Source organism: Tiliqua scincoides, chromosome 2, assembly GCF_035046505.1.
Source record: "Tiliqua scincoides isolate rTilSci1 chromosome 2, rTilSci1.hap2, whole genome shotgun sequence".
NCBI lineage: Eukaryota > Metazoa > Chordata > Lepidosauria > Squamata > Scincidae > Tiliqua > Tiliqua scincoides.
Genome location: NC_089822.1, coordinates 243,170,203 through 243,192,804, shown reverse-complemented (window position 1 = coordinate 243,192,804; position 22,602 = coordinate 243,170,203). Strand labels below are relative to the sequence as shown.

The window sequence follows — 22,602 nt, the reverse complement described above, 5'->3', positions numbered from 1 at the left end:
CTTGGGCCAGTCACTATCTCTCAGCCTAACCAACCTCACAGGCTTATTGAGAAGACGAAAGTAGGGAAGGAACTACTGGTCAGGAGGTCTGGTCTAAAGAGTAGAGCCTCCATTTGCCTGAAGATAACATCCACAAGGTCGCCAGTTTGAGGCCACCGGCACCGTGCGACCTTGAAGCAGCTGACAAGCAGAGCCGAGCTATTTCCATCTGCTCTGAGCGTGGGAGGATGGAGGCCAGGATGGAGGCCAGATCAGAACGAAACATCTGAATTATTGTGGCTCTTGAAAGATAGAGCCTTCTTTCAATTGTAAAAATCCCTACGGGGAATTAAATTAGCCTGCCTATGTAAACCGCCTTGAATAAAGTCTTGAATAAAGACCAAGAAAGGTGGTATATAAATACCATTATTATTATTATTATTATTATTATTATTATTATTATTATTAGCTATGTACACCACCTCAAGCTCCTTGAAGGAAGGGTGGTAATAAAATGTGAAAAATAAAAATAAAAAACAATGCGGGCCCTCAACTCATTTCTGTCTCTTGCTTCTCTGTATAGAATAGAATGGATTTTTAGGTAATTTTAAAAAGTAGATATTAAATTAAGAAAACAGTTTAATTAATATTTATAGAAGCTTAAGTAAATGAAGTGAAAGTTTATAAAATGTTTTATTATGCTGTAAGTTAGATATTTTTTTACTAGATGTTCAATAAATATTTTCTCTCTGTGTAATCATTGGTTGAAATACTTATATAAATAATTGAACAATTAGGTTTGTTTTCATGTGATTATCATTAAAAATATTCCCAGCTGAAGAGTATCCTTGGTCAAAAGCAGGTGGTGATAAGTTTCACTGAAGAGTTGTAATACCCACATTTTGAAATGTTTTCTTGTTTCCACAAAACGAGAATGAATTTTGAATTACAGTATGAATTTGAAACCGAGGGATTTCCGATCTAGTAATTAAAGACTTCCATAACCTTTCCATACTTATGAAACAGCATTCCTTCATCCGTTCTACAACATAAGCTGGAAATGATGAGTTCTGACTTCTTTGTATCATGGTTTAATGGAGCTGCTGCCTGTTCGCTGATGATTCTCTTTTTGAGCATAAGCCTGCAATTCATCACCGAATTATGTTTCCTTTAGTGGGACTTAATAGTTCTGAACTACATGCTTCAATTTTGCAATTCTATTGCAAGTCAAGTGATTTCGTTATACTTTCATCCGGGAAGATGAATGATTGTCAACAAACTTTGAAATTAGCACACATGATACTAAACGATCCAAGGCAGAAGGCTTGCGATCCATTAATTGTGGAAAATTAATGAAACGAAGAAGGGGATGACAGGTAAGTTCATGAAGAAAAGCAACTAGAGTTGGTCAGCCGGACATAATTAAAAAAAAAAAAAAACACTTAAGAGCTGAGTGACACGTTATGACTAGCATATAAGTTAGGTCTATATCAGTGAGAGGCTGAATGTAGTCATGTACGTCTTATCTGTGCTACACAGCCACCATGGTTTTTGAGAAGAAAACACTACATGTTTAACATAATTTATCTGCTGCTTGCAATGCTCTGAACTGAAAGGCATTAATTAACTTCTGTTAACCTTTGCAAGTTTCTTCTAGAAGTTTGCATCCTTCTTCCAATGTGTATATTGATACACTGCCATACAAGAGAGGGAGATGGCTATTTTCAGGTCATGGCAGTAGTGGTACAAAACTTTGTTCCCATGGTGACTTACTGCCTGCCCTCTGAGCCCGTGGGGGTTGAGTTTGTCTTTTTCTTGCTGGCTGAGGAATGCTCCGCTATGATGGAGTTCAGTTTTGGGGTCTGAAAGAACATCTCTCTTCTTTGACCCTATTCAATGGCTTCAATTTCCTTGATGTTTATGTCACTGATGACCACTTCTCTCAAGCTACTTTGCTGAGTTCAAGAAGATAAATAACACTGGCAAGATCCTTATATGTAGGCATCTGCTTCCATGAAATTGTGTACTGGCCCATCTATGCAATTGTTTCACAAACATTTTTGACTGTGACCTTAAATACAGTTATTATCTCGGTTTAGGTACCCATGGTGTTGGTACATGTTAATAAGAATAACAAGGAATGCTGCATTCCTGCAATCCTTAGGAACATCCCCACAATGCTCGTTCAGTTGCGGCACCTGGTTTGGGAACCACTGATCTGTGTGTTCTACCTAGAGTTGATATTTCATATTGAGCGTGGGTGCCATCATAATTATATTCTCATTATACAGCTTTTGGCCCTCTGTGGGAGAAACTGGTGTTCTGGCAAAGGTTCAGAGAGTATAATGGAGGTAGCCCCAGAACCGAACTATTCTGAGTTTGGTTCTGGGGCTGAGGAAGAACTAGCTACAGGAGCTGACAGTGTTGATGGAAGAGAAGAGAAGATTGACATATGCGTTGTCACTGAAGAAATTGTCAGAGTCGACAATATTATTATTGATGTAGCAGTTGCAGATGGTGGAACTGTAATTGGTGCTATTAACAAGATGGGAATGTGGGTAGATGCTGTGGCACAAATTCTGTGTAACTTGATTGTTGTCTCCATAGGTAGTACAGCCAGTAGTTCTCTAGCTTCTACAGTGTTGGGTGAAAATGATGACCAGATGCCCAGCAACAGTGGGGGATGAGGGGGTCCCTGGCCCCATATTGTCAGGCTGGTTCATGCTGAATATCTAATGGGATTGTATGGCTATGGTGAGTGAATGTATTCTGAATATCTAGGACTTGATTTATGATCACAGCAGTGTGAGTGTCTTATGCAGTGTGTCATATAGCACCGGCATGGCAACATAAATGTCTGATGGTGGCACACTGGGCTCCAAATTTGAGAGTTCTTTGCTTGGTGGCTGAAATCTGTGGCACAATAGGAAAGACAAGCACCTAGACCAGTGTTTCTCAACATTTGTTCCCTGCTATACCATTTCACGTGGTCTACCTGTTGGAAGTACCATCGGAAGTAATGGGTGTTGATCTCATCACCCATTACTTCTGGATTGGGAGGCCAGATGCAATGCCGTAAACACTAGGAAATTGGTCAGGGCGGGATTTTTTGAGCTTGCGAAAAGTGCTCGCTGGAGCTCTGCCTGCTGAGCTCAGTCTCCTACAGCTTGCTGCTTGTTGCATTGCATTTCTGGTCTCATTGCCAGGTGGCAGGAGCCCCAGGTGTACCATCAGACCCCATTGATCTACAGGAGGACCCCAACAACAACATTTTGGGGACAGGTCTCAGTGGCAATAAGATTAATCCATTGCCTGTTCACCAACATGTGTGGCATTTGAGCCCCAAAACTTTGTTGGTTGTGATTACCTGGTTATTAGATGTGCCACTGAAGTAGACTATGGGAACCCTAGAAGCCTCCTCTGTTGACCTGGCGTCCAGGTACTCTTTTGCCATCTTTTGCAACATTTCCAACACTGACCACACACCCAGTGGTGGAATTATGGCACTTGCCAAGCCTTTTGTGGGCACTTTCTTCATCCTGATGGCTCTGTTTGCTGTTTTGTTTGCTGTCTTTCTTGTCTGCTTTGAGTATGTCACCGGTAGTGGTGAAGTATGCATGATGGCCAGTGGCATCAATGTAGCTGTTGTGGGAGTGAGGGTTGTCTCCCAGAACATGGACTTGAGGCAAACATGGAGTGAGGGTTGTCTCCCAGAACATGGACTTGAGGCAAAGCTCCTTGTTCTTCCTCACCTACCTGGAAAACATATTACAGTGGGTGCAGACATGACTCTCTTCTCGACAAAGAACTCAAGTATTGTAGCGGTTAGTTGCGGAGAGCTTTGTCCTACAGTGGGGATATTTCTTAGAAGTGACCCTATTCATCACACAAGGAGGCAGAGTTAACTAACCGACTAAGAAAACTTTATTTTAGCAAAATGAAATACTCCTAATTATATTATCTATAAAAATTGTCAAAAGTAAGATAAAGATGATTGCATTTTTAGTGAGAGGGAGCAAATAACTAAGGGAAGTATTCCTTATATGTTGCTTCAGTGGTGGTCAAAAAGGGACTGAGGGATTGGGTGTTCTATCTGCCCTTGAGGCACACAGCTGTGCAGAGGGGTTCCTCACCCAAGGGCAGGGGCAGAGTGCTTGACAGAGCTCTGGAAGCTGTGCAAGTGCAGAATTCCACTATGTCTGCAGCCACTGTAAGGTGTGTACAAGGGGAAAAAAACATATCTATACTAATCTGTAGAAATCATCTATACACATAATGTTATACTGCATTGTATGGCTTGATTTATTTCTAAGGTGCTATGCAGCATTTAGCAATCTTTTTTTTAAACATGAACATTTACATTCTCTTATATAGCCATCTGCTTAGGTTAAGTAAAGTGCCATATATGTCAACCTTGGTTTGCAAGCAGACGTGTCTAAGGTCTATTTTAAAGAGTCTGTGTTGTGATAGAACTTCCTAGCTTGTACGAGGTAATGAGGTTTCATTCACACAATTTGACCTAAAGATTCAAAGCAAAATAGCAGAAGGCTCAATAACATATATGTATATCCTGCTTTCCCTATTTAGGCAAAGTTGAAAGCTTTTCTTCAACCCTCCACCAAGGAAGGAGATGATACAGTTGTCAATAATGCTTTACAGTGTAAAGAGGTCAAGTTAATGTAAATCCTCAAATTGAACTTTGATGAAAGGAATGGTTTTTAATTGCTGGTCTGTAGCCTGCTTCCCACTTGTCTATAGCTAGGGAATAAATTGAGTGCTCTGTTGGTAGACAGGAAGTCCATTCAACAGGGCACAGACTCCCAGTATATAATTCTATGAAATTTGAAAGGTTTGCTTCATCTCTCTGGAAGTATAAAGTGCTCTGTACAAAATAACGTTCCTCCTATGCAACACGAACAAGCACAATTTGACTCACACTATTATACAGTAGATGAAGTCCTGAAAGTAAAAATTTGGCCCCATCCCGCACTGCATCTTACTATATTGAGGAAGAAAGGTTACTGAGAACATACCATGCTGCTGAGGATTCCCTCTGAGTGACATGACAATTCCTTGATAATGTACCAAACTGGATGACCACTTGCAAGAGCAACCCAGTGGTGAACTCCTGTTGCAGAGCAGTCCTGCTGATTTGCAAGACTAACCTAATGAGAAATTCATTTTCCAGCTTTCAAGGCCACATTCACCAAGTCTAGATAGTAACCCGACGTTTCACCCTAAAATCTGTGTAGAGGATTATCAAGGGAATAAAGAAAAATAAATCCTGGCATTTAGATGGGAGTAGGCTCTGCTGTAGGCAGGTTACAGTTCTACGTTTAGGGTTTTTTTGAACTTTGGCAGGGATGTTTGCCTTAGTTTTCGGTTTCATGCAGTAGAGCGTGATATTTTTGCTCCTAGTGGGTTTCAGGATTTCCAGGTATCAGCTTAGTTGTATTTTTCTTTATTCCCTTGGTAATATTCTACAGAGGTTAGGGTAAAATGTTGGGTTACTATCTAGACTTGGTGAACGTGGCTTTGAAACCCGGAAGAAGAATTTCTCATTAGGTGACAACTATGACCCCAAAAGCATCAGACTGCAATCCTACGCACACTTTCCTGGGAGTAAGCCTCACTGAACACAATAGGACTTACTTCCGAGTAGATATGTATAGGATTGTCCTGTCAGTTCCTACATTGCAAGGTTGCAGGGTAAACTGTCCTGCACTGCAAGAATTTTCCAATTTGAATGAAATTTGAATTTCCAATTTGAATGAAAATGGACTCCCGAATCGGCCTTTTCAGCCACACTAGACGCTGTGCCGGAACCGCCATTCAGAGCGCGATACCAGAGTCTTCCGAGACTGAAGGTTGCCAACCTGAACTGCAAGAATGTAGGGTAAATCGGTAGGGTATTGCCAGGGTCATCCCAAGATGCCTGAAGTGACTGCATATTAGAGGTACACTCCAGAACCTCTTGCAATACTTCAGAGGATGCTAGGCCACACCAATAGAATAGTGCTCAGACAGACTCAATTTGATGGCCTGTGATCCAGTATCCTTTGTAGTTTTTTCAGTATTTCAAATTCTCAGATGGCATGCTGGTGCCCCTAAAAATACAGACATCTCAATGAGAGTTGCTTGTGTGGCCAGGCAAGTATGGGGCATTGTAATTTAAAAAAGGAATCAGAATGAGGCTTTTTTTCTCAATCCTTCTGAATTCACCCACATTTTCATTTGACTCTTGGTATTTAGCCTTAGACAGACTCAACCATCCATCTGGGTGACATTCTCAAGCAATTTGAGTCTAAAAAAACCTGTGCCAGGAGCCTTTACCAGCTTCACTATCTACAGGCATGTCATCAATAGGGTAAATTATCATCAGTATTCATATACCGCTTCTCAACAAAAAGTTAACAAAGTTGTTTACAGACATGCAGCACAATCCTATCTTGCTCTGGAACAGGCAGGCCAGGAGGCCTGTGCTGTATCCAGCACTAGATAGAGGCCCAAAGTGGCTCAGCCGGAGGTAGGGGAAACTGTTCCCCTTACCCCTGGGTAAGCCACTGCAGCTCCAATGGGTCTCCTAGGACTTGTGCCACCTGAGCAGGTTGCATAAGTCAGAGGAGAGCAGAGCAGCTTGCAGCCACTCTCACTTTGGGCTCCTATCTTGCAGCTGCTGCACGCCTCTTGGAGTGGGGGCTAGGATCCAGCACATTTGCCAGGTCCCAGCCTCTCCTTCCACTCCCTGCCAACCCTCCACCCAGACTGCCTTCCACCCACCCTCCCCCGCCCCGGAACACCTCCCTCCTGCCTCCTCCCAGCCTTCCCCAGACTCTTGCGTTGGCCGACACAAGCCTCCCCTTTGAAGTTGCCGCGGAGTCTGGATTCAGCTTCTGTGGGCTGGCGCACGTCAGCCCACACGTTGCAACCCTCCTGCAACGTTGGAGGCATGTTGTAACCCTCCTGGGCCGGTGCAAGGGACTTGCGTCGGCTCAAGGCACAGTTTGGACTGCACCCAAAGTCAAATAACTAAATGGCTCCCTGTCCCAAAAGGGCTCACAATCTAAAAAGATGCAGAAGAACACCAGCAAACAGCCACTAGAAAAGACACTATGCTGGGGTGAAGAGGCATAGTCAGTCTCCCCCTACGAAATATAAGAGGAACACCACTTAAAAAGTGTCTTCTGCACAGTTAGCAGGGGATCTCACCTAATCTAACCTGTCTCATAACAGTCTAATTGAAGACATCATTGTCATTTGTGAATCTCAACAATATCACCGCAACATCACATATACTTTGTGAATGATAATAACATTTTAGAATGTGAGTCCTTTGGGCCAGAGAACCATCTAATTCTTTTCTTTTGTAAACTGTTTTGAGAACTCTTTGCTTAATAGGGTTACGAATAAATAAGTAAAATAAAGAAATCTATCAAATGCAAACCTAGTGTAAGAATTCAGTTAGGATGACAATATGCAGAACGCTTTTTTGTATACCACACTATGTTTGTATTAATAAATAAAGATGAAAGTAAATCTGACAAAGTTAAGCACACTTACATTTCCATTAATTTTAAAGAGAGTTAGATATATTCTGAAAACTTCTGCTGAAATCAATTGCAGTTAAGAATATTGAGAACTTCTGGATTATGCCCATGTCTGGCTTGAAGGCCATTTGCATATGCAGTTGTTTTCTTGGTACAACTTCAAATAGTAAATTAAAACAATACTTTTACAGCACAATACTAAACAGTGTTATTCAGGAGTGAGCCCCACTGGGCTCAGCAGGGCTTACTCTCTAGTAAGCATGTTTAGGATTATAGCCTAAGGCTGCAATCCTATCCACACTCACTGGAATAAGTCCCATTGAGTTCAATGGGGCTGACTTCTGTCTAGGCATGCACTGTTACTTTGTGATTCTGTGACAGTATTGGTAATTTATACATTGTTACTACAGAAAACAATGGCTCTTGTTCATGCACAGAATCACAACTGTAATTCACAAGAACCTTCCAAAACGTATTTAGAATCATAGGTTACTATTCAAAAGTAAAAAATAATTACTGTAGAAGAGTCTTATGCTGTAAGTATAGGAACATGTGCAAGAACAAATGTTTATTTGCAGTCCATATACTCCTACATAAACATGACTCTGGAATAAACACATTGTGGAATCTATTAGACATAAGAACTGCACTTGTGAAAGCATTTAAGTTATAAAAAAACAACAGCATGCATGCATTATTTATTAATGGCCTAATCCTATGCAGAACTTCCGCTGATGGAATTCATGTTTGGTTGATGAAAGTCCTGGGCTGCTAGCACTGCAGTGATGACGCATGCAACTCTGCTGCCAGAATGAATTGCAGGTGACTATGCATGTGCACCAGCAGAGCACCCAGCCACTGCTAGTACCCAGCTGCCTGGGTGGGCTGTGGGCAGGGAGAGGGAGGATCATGGTAGGCTGGGGCCAACCAGGGACATGAAGGGGGAGGACAAGGAGTGGGTATAGCTGGCAGCAGTAGCACCAATATCCAATGCCACTTTCCAGGCCATGACATGCCCTGTGAGCCGTGTGGTGATGCAGCGCTGCCAACATGGCATCCATTGTATCCCATGGGCGAATTTTGGTCTGTTGAGGCCTTCTTGGAGTAAAGGGATATTTGTTCCTTTGACCTGGGATAAGCCCCAACAGCTGGCATGCATTAACTCAGATCTGTGCCAATGATATCATTGGTGCATAGCCTCGTTGATCTGTGAAGGCTGATCAGGTCTGGGAAAGTGGGTTAGGATTTGGTGGGTACAACTGCTGCTGAACCGGCCCAGTTCCTGGGCCTGATCCACCCTCCTCCCCACCCCATTTCATTCCTGTTCCTCCCACTCCCACACACACCTGCTTTCTCTCTGCCCTGGTTTGCCCCATCTGTGGCCTTACCTGCACCGGTGGGTATCCCTGGAGCACAGACCCAGCCGCTCACTGCTTGTGGCAGAGGCCAGGCCACATTCATGGGCATAGTCGTGTTTGTGACTATCATAAACCGTCTTATGCCAGTGGAATATATGTTCTGCTGGCCAAACGTGCTCATAGGATTGGGCCATTATGAAAAGTGAGGTTAACAACATATTATATGCTAAAAAGTTTATATTATTTCTTCATAAAACCTTTGAGCTAAAACTAAGTCTTATATTTGTATCACTTGATGTAGGAATCTTGAGATAGATATATATCTACATATCTATCATAGATATAAATATCTATCTCATATATACATATGTAGGGGCCTTCCCCTGGAGGGGCCTGGAACAGGCTTGTTCCTCCCCAGGGAGGCCTCAGATTGGCTGAAGGGGGAGGGGGTTCCAGCACCCTTGTCCTCCTCCCTAGCAGAGCTGCCAAACCTGGCCTAGGAGCAGGAGCTGTTGACCTCACAGCTCCCTGCTTCACACTGATTGCCTCTCATCCCTGGCCTCCCTGTTTTATGGAGCAAGCCTGCCCCCTTTGGTCCCTCCCCTTCCTCCAGGTGGGGCAGAAAAGGCCTTTCCTGTTCCTGGCTTGTTTCCTTCTGTGTTCCTTGTTTGCCCTGCCAGCCCCCTCTGGCTGGTTGAGGTGAGCCAACCTGCTTTGCCCCCTTTGAGGGCAGTGAAGCCTCCCCACCCCGGGCCTGGGGTGCCTGCTCCCGGGTAAGTCGGGGGTCAGGGCATCTGGGAGGGGCCCCGACAACATATATATAAAAGATGTGATACATGTATGCATAAATAAGATAAATAAGAATATTTGCACTAATATTTTACTAATGAAGTTTTGTATGTGTCCTCTTGTACCCGAAAACTCCAATTGTATCAAAGGAGGTTTCCTTACTTTACTGGCTCCCACGACTCCCGCTCAAAGCCCCTGTGAATTGATTGTGCAATTGAGGATTCCATGAGATCGACATATCTAACAACAAGTGGAGCAAACAGGTCCTGAAGATGTTTGTGGTATTTTCCATTGCACAAATTATCTAGAATAAATAAATAAAAGTATAGTAAGCAATATTTCATAGTAATCCACAAATAGCCATATTTATTACACATTGTATTTCTGAATACTGTGTAGTAGCACAAAAAGAACTCCACAGAATTTCATCCATTCATTCATCACACCATTTACTCAAGATAAATTTCTTAATTAAAACAAGAAATCGGTGAAATTGTACCCATTTGTGTCAAAACTTAACTAGCAGCAAAAACAGCTATTTCTGGGTGCTAAAGTTCTGCAAAGTAGCATTCCCTTTGTTATCACCTCTATAGGAATGAAATTCGTGCTTCATTCTATTATTCTAGAACTTTAGAACTTAGAATACATCTATGCTACAGATCCAAAGTGGAGTAACTTGGGAACTGTAGTTTGCGTGTGGACAATTCTGTCTGAGATTCTATTGCCTCAGCCTCCTCAGAACTACAGTTTCTAGGGGTCCTTGTAAAGAAGCTGTAACATTTAAGCTGGTTTAAGTTTGTGAAATACAAATGCCCTTAGGCACAACATTATTTGTCTGGCATGGGCCACGGACGATTTGTGGCAAAACTCCTAAGACAGTAACTCAAACTCTTTATGAATATTTACCATTTGTTTAAGGTTCACCTGTGAATTCTCTCCCAACATCATTCCCATTTAGCTCCTTTTGCCACACTGTGCATACTATTCTTTGCCTGAAGCCTCATGCCCCAACAACCAGGTGATCCAACCACAACAGCCCTGATCTATCAACAGAGAATAACTGAACTAAATCCATGGTCTCACTGCCAGAAATGGAGCCTGTGTTACTACTATGAAAAAGATGGAAGGAAGACATTATGACCATTATGAATAAAATAATACATACATCAAATGACCCAACAAAGAAATATGTACATGCAATGGAAAGCACATTTGGAGGTTTCTTTGAAGTCTGCGGTGCAGCTGTCCCTGCTGCTGGAGAGGCAAATGGGCAGCAATGAGCAGCTGCAGTGGAATCAATTTTAATCATAACAATTTTAATCTCATGCTGGCTATGAAAAGGATCTCTGTTCAACTTACATATTTTCAAAAATGTCACTCCTGTCTTCTATCAAATCATTAAACTCTGAGACTATCATATTCCACTTTGCATGATCCCAACTGTAATGATTGAACTGTGTTCCTGTAATGTGCTTTCCCCCACTCGTTCATGACTGTTGGCAGCTTTGGGTGTCAAACAAAAACCACCAGATTTTTCTGATTTCAAAACCACCAGATTTCAAAAACTGCGCAGATCCCTCAGCAGTTATCTGGCAGTGTTTATTTTGTACTAGTGGGGCTTTGGTATTCATCCTTATAAGGCATTCTGAAGCCTGGGGAAGCCCTCCAGGGCCTCAAAATACCTTATAAGGCATAAAAACGTCACTTTGGGTTTCCCTCTGGAAACCAGAAGGTGCATTTCTTCTTGGTTAAACAGTCATTCTGAAGTCCAAGAGGCTGCAGTAGATGTGTGCCGCCTCTGCAGAAAGCCCTCCAGAGGCGACCAGAGTGCAGCTCTAGTTGCCTGTGGAGGGTTCAGATTGAGCCAAGTCTGGTTCAGTGTAGGTCCAAGGCACCTGGGTTGAGCCAGGTCCATGGATACAGAATCCACTGACACGGAGGCCCCACCTCCCCCCAAAAAATCTTGTACAGAAATGCTTCACAGCTTGTATTCCCAATTCACAACCTTCATAAGATGCTTTAGGACAAATTTAACAAGCACCACCAGCTGACTGAAGAAGAGGCTGCATAGCTGGTGTTGCTCATTTATGTGTCCAAAGCTGCTTTTGAACACAATCCAGTCTTTTGACAGGAGCAACCACCTCTATTAGTTAAGGCATGGTACACAGTTTCTTGACTAATGCACCTCTTCCAAATGATTACTGAAGGCAGTTTTAAAATGCCCCTAATTTTCCACAGAGGATTGGGAATCAGTGAAAAATACTGACATTAACTTTGCCTTAACAGCAACAACATTCAATGGCCAGATACAATACATACAGTCATTACGGAGAGAATCATTTAGAAGCTGAAATAGTGGAAAGCTGTCCCAGGTATCTGGGGGCTGGACCTCTAGTGCGGCATCCATATCCACCGCAAACAACGACAGGAAGGTTTCTGCATGTTCAACCATTAAGTCTGACCACCAAGCAAAGGCCTTGAAATGTAGTATGAAAAACAAAGTGAGAACAGTATTAGTATTATAAACCATAGGAAATTTCATCCATCTTCAACAGGCATTTGAAGAAAACCCACTAATGAACATCCTCTAGAAAACTAGCTTTATTGTAAAGAGAACAGAAGTGCAAAATGCCATGATCCCACATATACGGTACGTACTGCATCCACAAAAGCTACCTGCTACTTTTAGGCAGGACTCAAGGAGCATGGGATCAGAAACACATTGGGACAGAAGAGGTATGTCTGTTCAGTTTACAATAACCCACTGAATTCATTTTGGATCATGCTATTTACTAGAGGGGCAAACTAATTTGCTGTCTAGAACATCTGAGTTTCTTCACTGTGTTTGTGGGTTTTCTGCTTTTCCTTCCCATAAAATGTTAAAAAATTCACCAGATGAATCATCAGTATGAAAATTGCACTGGCGCTGTGACTGAAATTAACAATTCAAACAAATGGATAATAAACCTATCTCAATTTTATATACAGTCTTTGTGTTTAATGTTAAAGCTTGAACCACTAAACCAATTTTAGGGAGGAAAAAACCCATCCACAACCAAGCCAGGGCTTGACTACGGTAGGAAATAAGTTGAAAACCAAGAAATCTCAGTGAAGTAACTCATTGTCATGCGCAGGGGTCCTTAAAAATCCACTGTAGAGTTTCTCTGAAGTAACATTCACATCATACATAACTCAGATGTGAATGTGCTTGGAACACATGCATGCGTCTTTAAAATCACTTTTGGCTTAGGAACATGCAGTATGAGTGGTGCTGTCAACAGGACCTTGTGCAGTTACTACAGAATGAAGTAGAGACTACTCAACAGATCTGTGTTTATACATACTGAGAAGTGCTACCTAGTATTTTCCAAGGGGAGAAAATAAGATTTGAAAAGTGAGGCAAATGCTAAGTTTATTTGATTAAGGGTCCTGTCCTTTCTTGGCCAACAGCTGCTGGAACTTGCATTCTGGCAACGCAAGGCCCTTTCTGATGACGTGAAAGCCAGGCTCCTGTCTCACACTTCCAGGCTACTGCTGTAAATGGACGGCGGTGTGGCACGCGCTGCAGTGGCTCTGCTGTGCCCAGCAAGAGGTGTGTCATGGGCAGGGAAGGACAGGGCCGAAGGTGGTTCAGGGGCAGAGAGGATGGATCCCAGCTGCAGTGACTTGTGCCAGGATCTTATCCCCTCATTTTGAACCTGTCCTGCTCCTTTTCACTCTTCAGATTTATGCCAGCTAAGCGTGCATGTCAAGGAGATCCATAAGCCATCTATGGAGAGGTAAGAGAAAAATATTTTTCCTTACCTCTCCTCCCTGGCCATCGCTATCACAGTGTGTAATGCACACCACCTCGGCATGGCTGCATACTACAGCATGGTGGTGGTGGTGGGGGGGAATGACAGGATTGGGTTGTAAAGCTACTGTTCTTGAAAACCTCTGTTCTCTCTGCTAACATTACTAGTAGATTATCTTGGAAGGGGGGGAGGAGGTTAAACATTATAACACTGCATTACAAATTGTGAAATTGACAGGGTTTGGAAGACCTTAATAATTATGTTACTAATTATTAATACTGGATGCATTGTCCAGATTATTATTATTCATACTGAATGAATATATCCAGTCTTTGAGAATAGGAAAATAATGATTTCTCCAAATGACAGCATATTTATTTTTGAATTCTTCATTTAAAATTCTGTTTTCAAAAGTCTGGGAAAAAAAAAACACCAAAAACTAATGCTTCAGAAATTCAAAAGAAAGGAGGGTGGTCATTTCTGAAGAACAATCTTTTTCATTTTGTACAAAGCTCTTAACTTGCACCTTAGTAGAGTATGTCATTTCTTCTCAAAATGAGAGAAGTATAATTTCTCAACAATCCTTTTCAACAACGTTTGGTTTCCATCAACTTACCTTCTTTTATTACAAACATAAATAGGAAGTGTCTTCCCTACACCATCACACCTATAATTACATGTTACCCATGGGAACACATGTATATATGCATGTCTTCAAGGAGGTAAAATACATATATACATATTCATACATACATATATATGGAGAGAGAACAGCAATACTGAAAATCTATGATTGCTAGCGTCTTATAAAGTTCCCGATAATGTAGTTTTGCAAATGGAAAAAGAAACAACAAGTTTTAGAAAAGTGAGGCATATGGCATAGACTCAAAACTACAGGCATAAGCTTGAATCTCAATGCTGGATTTTGGGGTGGAACCCCATGCTAGAGCAGAAATGGCATGTGAAATACTTCTTAATGGGGCACAAGAGACTACTGCCTTAAAACACAGGCGACAGAGGCAGTAAGGCAGAGACAGTGTCGATGGAGGCGGATCTGGACCTGGAATGGGGAAGGTTCAGCAGCAGTGGCGTCTGCCTAAATCCAAGCCCCCTTCCCAGACCCGATTCCCCAACCTGGACCCACATGCACTTGCACCAACCATTTCACTGGCACAGATCTGAGTAGGCCCAGCAGGGCCTGGGAGGCTTACCCTAGTGCAAGGGAAGAGCTGGCTGCATTGGTGCGGCAGGAGGAAGGATAGGATTGGGTCCTAAGTGGCTTAGCTAATAGCCATCTCATCTCGGAAGCTAAGCAGGGTCAGGCCTGGTTGGTACTTGGATGGGAGACCGCCTGGGAATACTGGGTGCTATAGGCTTATACCATAGTCTTTCGAGACTGAAGGTTGCCAACCATCTCCTCCTTTACAAATTGCCAGCCACCTCCAACCATAATTTCAGGTTCTGCTCTGCATTCTCTCAGAACTGGAGGTCTAGTTGGGGAGTAACAAAGGACAGGGCTTTTTCGGTTGTATCTCCTCTTGTGAAACTTCCTGCTTCCAGAGATGCATTTGGCCTCTTTACTGTGGATACTTCAACCCCAGGTTAAGGCCTTTCTTCTTCGCCAGGTATTTCTGTGTTGGCATTTTAGCTTACAGAGTTTAGTTGATTGTTGCTATTGTTCCTATTCTGCTCTTACTACCTGTTTTGATTTTATTGTATTTTTTTGTTTTGTTTTATGGTCATCTAAAACATTTAAACACCATGTTCAAAACATTTATGTTAAATTGTTTTATATTATGTGAGTTGCATTGGGGATGGGTTCATAAGGTGGGATATAAATTGTGACCTAAATAAACAAATAAATATTCTAACTTCCTGGCTGGGCAAATGAGGTAATAGGCTCAGTACGTGGATGTAACCAGCAGGGGACTAGGTACCTATGTTATTAGAACTATTATATATTTTTCTTATGGTTTCACTTACTTTACTCACTATGGATGCTCCTTCAACTGTTCTGTCAAAGTCAAACCAGAAATTACATTTTTGCCTCAGTTTTTTGAAAGGAAGTTTCTCAACTTCACTTATAGAACCTGCACTTCAGAGTCATAGTCACTTGCCTCTAGTTTCATTACTACTGAAGGAGTAATCTACTATAGATTTCTTTGACTCTGCAAGGATAGCGTATCAAACATGACAGGATGAAAAACAACATTATTTTCCTTACACATGCCATCACAGCTCACAGAATTATGCCTTCCCTGGATTATGCTGTTAGTTTCCCAACTACATAAAAGTAGATGTTGCTTCACTTCTGAATCCTAGAATATCTCTCTCCATATATACATATGGTATATAGTAAAACAATACACACAATGAACAAAATTATAGGAAGGCTATTGTTATCCTAGCAAACCATTTGTCCCTCATTTCTATTACCAGCATGGTGAACTAGATACCAGGTGTACACTGAGCAACAGAGGTAAACAAAAGGCTGAGGAAAGAGCCCAGGCAGGAAGGACAAGTGTTGGGATGTAACTGCAGCGCTTGTAAAAATATATCCATTGCTACATGCACGGGCTGGAGATGTTCCCCCACGTGGGCCCTGACATGTAGGGGCTACAATTCCACAAGCAGTTTCTTCTGAAGTTGCTGTTACATTCCTTGGATCCAAAGTTACAAAGCAAGGATGACCCAGGTAAGATCCCATTAGGACACATGGCACCGAGAGGGCATGCACGGAATATGACAGGAGGTGACTTGTTTCATTCAGTTCAGTCACATACCTCTTTCCCCTGCCAGGATCATCCAAGATTGAATGAACAGTAGAAAAACAGGGAGGAAATTTAAATATGCAATCAGGCATTAGTTGGGACTTCTGGATTGCTGCGCACTAGAAATCAATTAATTTTACTTTGTTTTTATTAGACATTGAATTTATGTTGTTTTTTTTAATGGTGAAGTTATTTATATTAAATGTATTTAATGCAATATAGACATGTCAATGAGAAAAGGCAAGCAGAAAATAGGGAATTAATGTTACAGAGTTAAATGTTATAAACAAAGGATTATTTTATCTAATTTTTAAGAGGCTCATTTATGAAAAATTACAAATCACTTCATTTTCAGAGAACACTGGGCAAGAACCTGCAGATAACTAACTTCAGATATGCAACATCACTGCATAGGGGAGATGAAATACTGGCCCCACTTAACGGCAAACTTACATGAATCACACAGGAGCCAGAACTTCATCTATGAGTGAGGGCACAATCCTAACCAGGTCTACTCAGAAGTAAGTCCTAGTGTGTTCAATGGGACTTACTCCCAGGAAAGTGAGGTTAAGATTGCAGGATGAAAGTATATGTTTAAATCCTATTATAAATTACTTTCGTCCATAAGGAAAGAGGTCTGCCAGTGTGTCCTATGTGTCCTATGGACCTTTAGCTTCAGAAGTCCCAGCAGTGGTATGTAAACTGCAAGTGAAAAGTGATCCAGCAAGTGGTATGTGGAGCACGGCTGCTAATCCTGCCCCTTACCTTCTAAGCAGACCTTCTTTAACACTAGGTTTGACAGCAGGGATTTGCCCTACCTACATTGGCTCCTAGATGTCTGTGAGATCCATCCATCATTGTGTAAGTCATTGTGTAAGTCATCATTGTGACCCCTGCTAATTGGGTAAGAGGCACTTTTTCAAGTGGGTGCTCCTTTTTTTAGCAGGGGGAGAGTAACTGGCCCACTTCACCCCAGCACTGTCTGTTCTGGTGGCTGTCTGCTGGTATTCCTTGGCATCTTTTTAGATTGTGAGCCCTTTTGGGACAGGGAACCATTTAGTTATTTCATTTTTCTCTGTAAACCGCTTTGTGAACTTTTAGTTGAAAAGCGGTATATAAATACTGTTAATAATAATAATTAATAATAAGTGGACTGGACAGGTTCTGATCACCTGCCAATGCTAGACACCATCCCTTACATGACACAGCTATACTGCAGCAGGGGAATGAGCTATGCTGATGATTGCTAACACTAACAGAGCTATGCTGATGATTGCAGCTACTCTGGTGAAGGCTGGTGCTATCACCTAATCATATCATTTATGCACATGAGAATACTGTTTCCTCTGTTTTAAATGTGCTATCAAGTCACATTTCCCCCTAATGGATGGCTTATAAGATGAAAGTGACCAGTGTTATTCAAGGCTTCTGGCACAGGAACGAGTAACTAAAATGGAATTCCTGAACCCCATTATGCGTGCTTAATTCCATGGTTATTAGTGCATACAAACAACTAGATACTTATAGAAATTTGATATGGTCTGAGTTGTCAAGTTCTTTAATTTCTATTACTAACTGTACATTAAATATGCTTAAAAAAACAACAACAACTCAATACCTTAGCCCATCCTTTAAACTGGACAGCCTTTATGTTATAATTATTTGGCTGTTTAAAAAAAAAATAGCGTAATCCTGTTGTCACTAATGGTTATGAAAAAATCTACAAAAAAGTTAAATTCAAAGTTGAAGAACAGCAGAATCTGACCAACAGAGGGTACAATCCATCTTGAACTACTTTCATGAAATTCCACTCTGGTGGAACTTACACGTAAAAAATGCTCAGTCCATTGCACCATTGGTTCTTTAATGATTTTAAACATATTTCCCTGCAAAATTATTTTTAGTGGCATTGCAGCATTTTTTTTTGAGGGGGGGGGGAGACTAGAATGGCCTTTCTCAATGTTTATTCTATGGTATAAAGAACTAAAGGCCTAATACACACAGTCACCCACTTGATCCAATAGGTCCTGTTAGTCAGAAATGGTTTTAGACCACTGCCACTAACCTCTGCATGATGCTCTTCATTCTGTTGTAGAACTTCAATTACCAATTCAGCCAGGCGAATTGTATCTTCTAGTTTTTTGGCAGGTGTGACTAACCGACCTACATTTTCTGTAGTACAAGAACTTGAATTAAAATGGAGTGAAATAGGATAGGCTCAATGTAAGGCCAACAGATTAGGTGGTTAACTAAAAAAAAACACCCCAGAATAATTAAAAATGATGCTTTTAAAAATCTACTTCATGCAAAGGTTAAAATGCTAGGTAGTTAGTACTGAGCAAACCATAAAGCAACATTTGTTGTTATACTATGAATACAGTGCTCCAGCTCTAAATTTAAATATGCAACACAAATTGTTTTACTTTGCACTTGAGATGACAGCTAGTAACTAGCTGAGATGAGAAATTTACATTTCTTAGAGACAGCATCTTGGTATTATAACTGTATAGAGAACATTCTATTTCAAAAGTTATGCATACATATGTTTGAGCTGTGGATGTTGTTGAGTTAGTGACTATTATTCAAGTTGATCCACAATTCACAGCGCAATCCTAATGTGAAAATCCCCCAGTGCAGCAGTCCCTGCACCGGTGGAAGGTGTCGCAAGTGTGCTGTAGGGCGCTGAATTTGCCCTACCAATCCAACTGCCACTGCTGGAGGTAAGGTTTGCTCTGGGCAGCAGAAGGTGGTTCGGAGGCATGGATGGGGCGTTTTGGGACGGGGGGTGGTGGAACAGGGGAAGGTCAGGCCAAGAAGGGGGAAGGGATTGGTGGAGATTTCTTCCACCATATCCTAACTCCCGTACTTGGCTGCCTAGCATTACACCAGGTTGCTTGGACTTCCATCAGCTGAATAGCTAGTGGAGATTGAAGTAGCCACACAGGGCAGGCTTGGGCATTACTCAGGGTAATATGAAAAATATCCCCTTACCCTAAGGAGACCTCCAGCCTGCTCCTAACTTGTGTTGGACGCAGCGGAGGCCATGTGGCCCATTGCGCCAGGTCAGATTAGGATTGGGCTGCCTGTGATGTCAGAATTTAAGCTAATTCACCTCATGCAGATATGAGTGGGTTTATGTGGGTTTATCATGAACGTAAGTTCAAGTGGTGTGCTCACAATGGCCACATGCATTGAAGGCTATACTTGCTTCAGCAGCAAGTGGCTACTCCTCCGTTAAAAGTAACAAACTTTTCTTTTGTTAAGCATGCAATGTGTGAATCTGACCTGACTGACTCCACAAACAATTACTAGTAGAAGAAATGAAATGGGGAGCTGTCCTATATATATCTTCTAGCCTGCTTACCTTCTTCTACCCTCCCAAGTATATTGGGAATCTCATGTGCAACCCTATGCTTGCTTGGAAGAACTTGCCACTAATGGGGGAATTATTTCTGAGTAATCATGCTTAGGGTTGTATTGTAAGAGATTGGCCCTTTTTCACAGCCTTCAAAATTCACATGACAATTCAATTATATGTTGAGATTCAGCATGAATCTGTATGCATGCCTGTAAGAAATGTGTTTCATTAGAAACCTGACTGTTATCAGGTACTTGGATGGCGTCTTAATTTTTTCCTCAGCAGGGGTAATAGCATTTTCAGTGGTGGGGGCAATCTAAACCACTGAAATGTCATGGGGAAAGACACTCCCATCCAGCTTCACTTCTCCAATCAAATTAGCAGCCCCCAGAGTGTTTTTAATTAAAGAAAAAAGATATTGGGAAATCCTGTCTGTTTTGTCCCTCACTTGAACTAATGAAATTCTCATTACACTCTGTAGGTCTCCTTGACTGCGTCAATAGACTCTTCCGTGCCCCACAGATCGTGCTGGCAAAACTGAAGGCTTGCTGGATGTGCCCTGGCCAATGGAATGCAGACTGACGATCACATGCAGATAGTTGTTGTTTTAATTAACTTATTTGCTTTTTAATTTTAATCTATTCGCTTTTCGATAAATTTTTGATGAAAGGAGGTACATATATTTTAAAATTGATCATAGCTGTTGCACTGGAGGACATTTTTTGAATGATGGTGGGGGAGGGAGGGAATTCTAAGTAGCCATAGTATGTGTGCCCTAAACACATATTACAATATAGCTTTATCTTTAGAATTTTTTTCTGTAGCTACGAAGTTCACATTATTTGGAAAAAAAATAACAACAAAAGTGGAAATTTGGGGCATGCTTAGAATAGCCACCCAGACAAAACTTCCAACTATACAAAATATCAAGACAATTTTTTAAAAAATCATGCTTATTTGAATCAGGATCTTAAGTAATCTTTTTCTTAAGATTTCTAGTGTTCCTTGAGAACTTTAAACAAAGAAACATAAACCAAACTGGAAATCAAGTAATGGATCTAAGTTCACAAGAAGTGAAGTTATTATTATGAAGCAATCTTTGTGAGGTGAGATAATCGGCTCAATCCAATATTGAGGGCAGCGTTGGCAGCCTGCGCACTGCCCCGGCAATGGCCATTGCAAATATACTGTCAGACATCTTGCGGCAGCCAGCAGGGGAGAGGCCCTGGCAGAAAGACTAGCACCAGTTGGCGCTGGGCCTCCAAACCAATGGGATGAGAAGCAGGAGCCCATGGCGGGGAGTACATCACCAAACAGTAGGTTCCAGGACAGGGGGAGGGGTGAAACTGGGCAGGGGAGGGTGGGCCAGGGGCAATTTAGGCACAGGAGGGGGTTGGGGATGGCAAACTCATCTGCCGCCAAATCCTATCTCCCCCTCCTGGGGCACAACACGGGTCTTCTTGGTTGTGAAACCAGCTAAGGGCCCAATCCTAACCCTTTATGTCAGTGCTTTCCAGCACTAACATAAGGGCAATGCAGCTCCAAGGTAAGGGAACAAACATTCACTTACTTTGAGGAGGCCTCTGTGACATCCAACTGCAGGATGTAGCACATGCCCCACTGGCACTGCTATGCCAGTGCTGGAAAGCACTAACATAAGGGGTTAGGATTTTGCCTCAAATAGCTTATTAGGAGTTGTGTAAAAGCTCCAGTGTGGAGCACTATGTTTCTAATTCCATGCCAAAAAAGCAGAGAAAGGAAGGGTAATGCTAAAATAGGAGAGGAAAAGTGGTCTTAAAAGTTACATGCAACATGCAACATTATATGCAACAATCTGCCAACTCTACTACAGCTCTATGCTGGGGAAAACTTTCAGATTACAATTATGGAGAGGCTGAAACAGAAAATATTTAATAAAAGCTTATCTACACAAATCTGTCTCTAGATAAATGTAGATCCTTCCCAAGCTTATTTCTTTTTCAACAACTTTTTCAACAAATATTAGTGTATCATATTGTGTGCAAATAGCTGGAGCACTGATAGGTCAATGAAACAACATTTCAATCATTTCATAATAATTTAAATCATACAGATTCACATTTCCCATGCAAAATGTTAAGCAACAATAATGTTATTTTGTGCTGACGTTGATATTTGAAAATGTTGCATATGTCAGACATTGCTAGACAAAAAATGTGGACATTTTGAAATCAAGGTATATCTAAAAGCGTTGCGCTAGAAATTTCTTTGTCCAAAGCCTATGGTTGCGACTAGCTTCCTAATATCTAAACTACCATAAAATAATGAGGAAAAAGCTAAGCTAGGAAATAGTGAATAAAATAAAACTATTACAGTACTTGGTGTTTGCTTAGGTATGCCTTTCAGCATCTGATTTATCATGTTAGTCTGCGTTTGAGTGGAAGGAGTGGGCCCAGTTGGGGGCTTGGGCACTGACGATCGAGCTGTTCATGAATGATGTAGAGAGACAGCAAAAGTAAAGACACATGTGACATCATAAACAGTGACAAAAAAGATGAAAACTTTGAACGAAAAGTAAGCAGAAATGATAAAAGTACAAATGGAATAGCTGCTGTTTTGCTTATCGTCAACTCAAGTACTACACAATTATGACAACAAACATTTTTTTTCCGCAGTCGACAGATTCCACTACGCTACGAGAATTCACAATCCAGGATGCTTAAAATTCAGCGTGAATGCTAATTGTTATTTCGTGTAGCCAAGTGCAAAAAGCAAGATTTTAGTACAGTCAATTAGTTTTTTTTCCCCTCTCAAAAGAACTTAATCTGCATGTGTCAAATGTGAAATAGCATTGCCTGCCTTTGCACCCATATAGTGGCATGAAATATTGCCTGCTATAGATTGATTCTGGTACTGTCGGATTTATTAACTGAAAACAGGGCGACGTAAAAGTGAATCAGTTTGGGAAGACTATTAACATTAAAAAATATTTGGAACACCATTTTGGGTTAAAACTACAGCTATACA

General features: G+C 41.5%; 1 protein-coding gene across 16 annotated transcripts in view; it reads right to left on the bottom strand.

The window, feature by feature from the left end:
- CADPS (calcium dependent secretion activator) overlaps nt 1-22,602 on the bottom strand; it is a 465,254-nt gene that overhangs the window by 98,655 nt on the left and 343,997 nt on the right. For all 16 annotated transcript variants that reach the window (XM_066614155.1, XM_066614148.1, XM_066614149.1 and 13 more), the window contains 3 exons: nt 18,304-18,410; nt 11,993-12,149; nt 9,836-9,977 (listed from right to left, as the gene is read on the bottom strand). In XM_066614155.1, the coding sequence (XP_066470252.1) occupies nt 9,836-9,977; nt 11,993-12,149; nt 18,304-18,410 (406 nt within the window). The remainder of the gene's footprint in view (nt 1-9,835; nt 9,978-11,992; nt 12,150-18,303; nt 18,411-22,602) is intronic.